The sequence below is a fragment of the Eimeria mitis genome, genomic scaffold, assembly GCF_000499745.2.
Source record: "Eimeria mitis Houghton genomic scaffold, Emh_scaff3960, whole genome shotgun sequence".
Lineage (NCBI taxonomy): Eukaryota > Apicomplexa > Conoidasida > Eucoccidiorida > Eimeriidae > Eimeria > Eimeria mitis.
This window is the reverse complement of record NW_013572296.1, coordinates 1207-4205: the sequence shown is the minus strand read 5'-3', so window position 1 is coordinate 4205 and position 2999 is coordinate 1207. Positions and strand designations below refer to the sequence as shown.

Below are 2999 nucleotides of genomic sequence, written 5' to 3'. Positions count from 1 at the left end.
GGCTCGTAGCGATGCTGCAAGGACGTGGTTCGGCTCGGCCCGAAGGTGCTGTGTATTGCGAAGAAGGCAGGCTAGTCTTTTTCTGCATTCTGGTAACCGGTTGTGGAGGCGTGGCGGATTGACGAGATGCTGGGTTTTGGCGATACGGAGATGCCGTGCAACCGGTGGAAGCACCAAGCTCTGGCTTGTTCATCCTTGCAGCGGCTAAGATGCATGACAAAGAGGGGTTGCATCTCAGTGCTTGCATTTGAGTTTGGGCGTGAGCGGCAGAGCCATGTGGGTTTTCAGCCGTTTCTGTCCGCAGTCGACATCCGCGACCAACGCACAACTGGCAGACTGTTACGGCCCATAGCACCGGCGGAGATGGGTGCGGTGAGACGCGCGAGCGCCTGCAGACGGGAGTGGTGTAACGAGGCGGTGAGGGTGGCTCTACCCCATGTCGTTGATTCCAGCTGGTCGTTCGGAGGGTATATCTGTTCTTCCGTTTTAAAATGCGAATGATTCGCATGATTCGCGCATGTGCAGATACTACATTGGGACGGGAGCTCGACGGAAGTGAGCGACTGCGTCACGCAACAGGCAGTAGGCCCTATGTCTAGGTTTTGGGATAGAACAGGAATGAGAGAGCAGAATAGACGCGAGACTGGATGCTCCCGCAAAAGGGCCATAATGCGTTATGCGTGTTGGGGGCAGGTGCCATGCAGCTGCAGGCGGCAGGGCGAGTTGTTTTGCAGGCGCTGCGTTTGGCATGCACAAAAGGACTGAGCTGCAAGGCTAGTGGGACAGGCTGAGCATTTATTTCCCGGCGTGCGGCTAGAGTATTGAAGTGAGTTGGTCAAGCGACCAATTGCGGAGGTGAGATTCGCCGATTTGAATACTGCTTCGTTTGCCGTCTGCTCAGAACGTGTGTAGTTCGGCGCCTTCGGTGGTCAAGATTGAACGGAGCTGCGTCGTGCCCGGTGCGTGCGTTGCGTGCATTGAGCGGTGCGGGTGGGGTCTGGCCGGACTATGGCAGGTATATACGACAGCGCAAAGCCTCATGCGCGATTAGAAGGTCACTGCAATACGTGTTGGTGTTTGCAGTGTTGGAGGCAGAGGTTTCGCCGTGTGGGGGAGCTGATGCATGTTTGGCTGTAGGGTTCGTGTGGGCCGGCGAAGAGTTACAGATGGTTTAGGCGCGACGCAGTAGCCTATCCACGCAAGCATGCCACAAAGGTTGGCTAGCACGTCAGCTGTGTATACAATATATATGCTTTGCACCGTTGGTGCAGTCGGACGGTTCGTTGGCGCAGTCGAAAGGTTCGGCGGCTACTGGGACTCTAGCAAGACTGTTGAACGGGACTGTCGCTAGCATTGGCTCGTAGCGATGCTGCAAGGACGTGGTTCGGCTCGGCCCGAAGGTGCTGTGTATTGCGAAGAAGGCAGAATCGTCTTTTTATGCATTCTGGTGACTGGTTGTGGAGGCGTGGCGGATTGACGAGATGCTGGGTTTTGGCGATACGGAGATGCCGTGCAACCGGTGGAAGGATCAAGCTCTGGCTTGTTCATCCTTGCAGCGGCTAAGATGCATGACAAAGAGGGATTGCATCTCAGTGATTGCATTTGAGTTTGGGCGTGAGTGGCAGAGCCATGTGGGTTTTCAGCCGTTTCTGTCCGCAGCCGACATCCGCGACCAACGCACAACTGGCAGACTGTTACGGCCCACAGCACCCGCGGAGCTGGGTGCCGTGAGACGCGCGAGCGCCTGCAGACGGGAGTGGTGTAACGAAGCGGTGAGGGTGGCTCTACCCCATGTCGTTGATTCCAGCTGGTCGTTCGGAGGGTATGTCTGTTCCTTCGTTTAATACTGCGTATGATTCGCATGATTCGCGCATGTGCAGATACTACATTGGGACGGGAGCTCGAAGGATGTGAGCGATTGCGTCACGCAACAGGCAGTAGGCCCTATGTCTAGGTTTCGGGATAGAACAGGAATGAACGCGCAGAGCAGACGCGAGACTGGATGCTCCCGCAAAAGGGCCATAATGCGTTATGCTTGTTGGGGGCAGATGCCATGCAGCTGCAGACGGCAGGGCAAGTTGTTTTGCAGGCTGTGCGTTTGACGTCCTCAAATGAAACGCGCTGCAAGGCTAGTGGGACAGGCTGAGCATTTATTTCCCGGCGTGCGGCTAGAGTATTGACGTGAGTTGGTCAAGCGACCAATTGCGGAGGTGAGATCCTCCGATTTGAATACTGCTTCGTTTGCCGTTTGTTCAGAGAGTGTGTGGTTCGGCGCCTCCGGTGGTCAAGGTTGAACGGAGGTGCGTCGTGCCAGGTTAGTGCGTTGCGTGCATTGAGCGGTGCGGGTGGGGTCTGGCCGCGCACTATGGCAGGTTTGTACGACACCTGAAGGCCTCATGCACGATTAAAAAGCCACTGCAATACGTTTTGGTGTTTGCAGTGTTGCAGGGAGGGGTTTCGCCGAGTGGAGGAGCTGACGCTTGTTTGGCTGTAGGGTTGGTGTGGGCGGGCGAAGAGTTACAGATTGTTTAGGGTCGACGCAGTAGCGTATCCACGCAAGCATGCCACAAAGGTTGGCTAGCACGTCAACTGTGTATACAATATATATGCTTTGCACCGTTGGTGCAGTCCGAAGGTTCGCTGGCGCAGTCGAAAGGTTCGGCGGCTACTGGGACTCTAGCAAGACTGTTGAACGGGACTGTCGCTAGCATTGGCTCGTAGCGATGCTGCAAGGACGTGGTTCGGCTCGGCCCGAAGGTGCTGTGTATTGCGAAGAAGGCAGACTAGTCTTTTTATGCATTCTGGTAACTGGTTGTGGAGGCGTGGCGGATTGACGAGATGCTGGGTTTTGGCGATACGGAGATGCCGTGCAATCGGTGGAAGCACCAAGCTCCGACTTGTTCATCCTTGCAGGGGCTAAGATGCATGACAAAGAGGGGTTGCATCTCAGTGATTGCATTTGAGTTTGGGCGTGAGTGGAAGAGCCATGTGGGTTTTCC

The 2999-nt window shown here is 55.6% G+C and overlaps 1 protein-coding gene across 1 annotated transcript in view; it reads left to right on the top strand.

Annotated features, from left to right (window-relative positions):
- Positions 1-150: 150 nt before the first annotated feature.
- The window catches only part of EMH_0071150 (uncharacterized protein), a gene marked incomplete at both ends in the record, with an annotated part of 4008 nt that continues 1159 nt past the window's right edge, over positions 151-2999 (top strand). Inside the window, 9 exons of the mRNA XM_013499065.1 lie at positions 151-417; positions 526-582; positions 902-959; positions 1084-1133; positions 1272-1299; positions 1660-1772; positions 1881-1937; positions 2257-2314; positions 2441-2490. Coding sequence (XP_013354519.1) covers positions 151-417; positions 526-582; positions 902-959; positions 1084-1133; positions 1272-1299; positions 1660-1772; positions 1881-1937; positions 2257-2314; positions 2441-2490 — 738 coding nt within the window. The remainder of the gene's footprint in view (positions 418-525; positions 583-901; positions 960-1083; positions 1134-1271; positions 1300-1659; positions 1773-1880; positions 1938-2256; positions 2315-2440; positions 2491-2999) is intronic.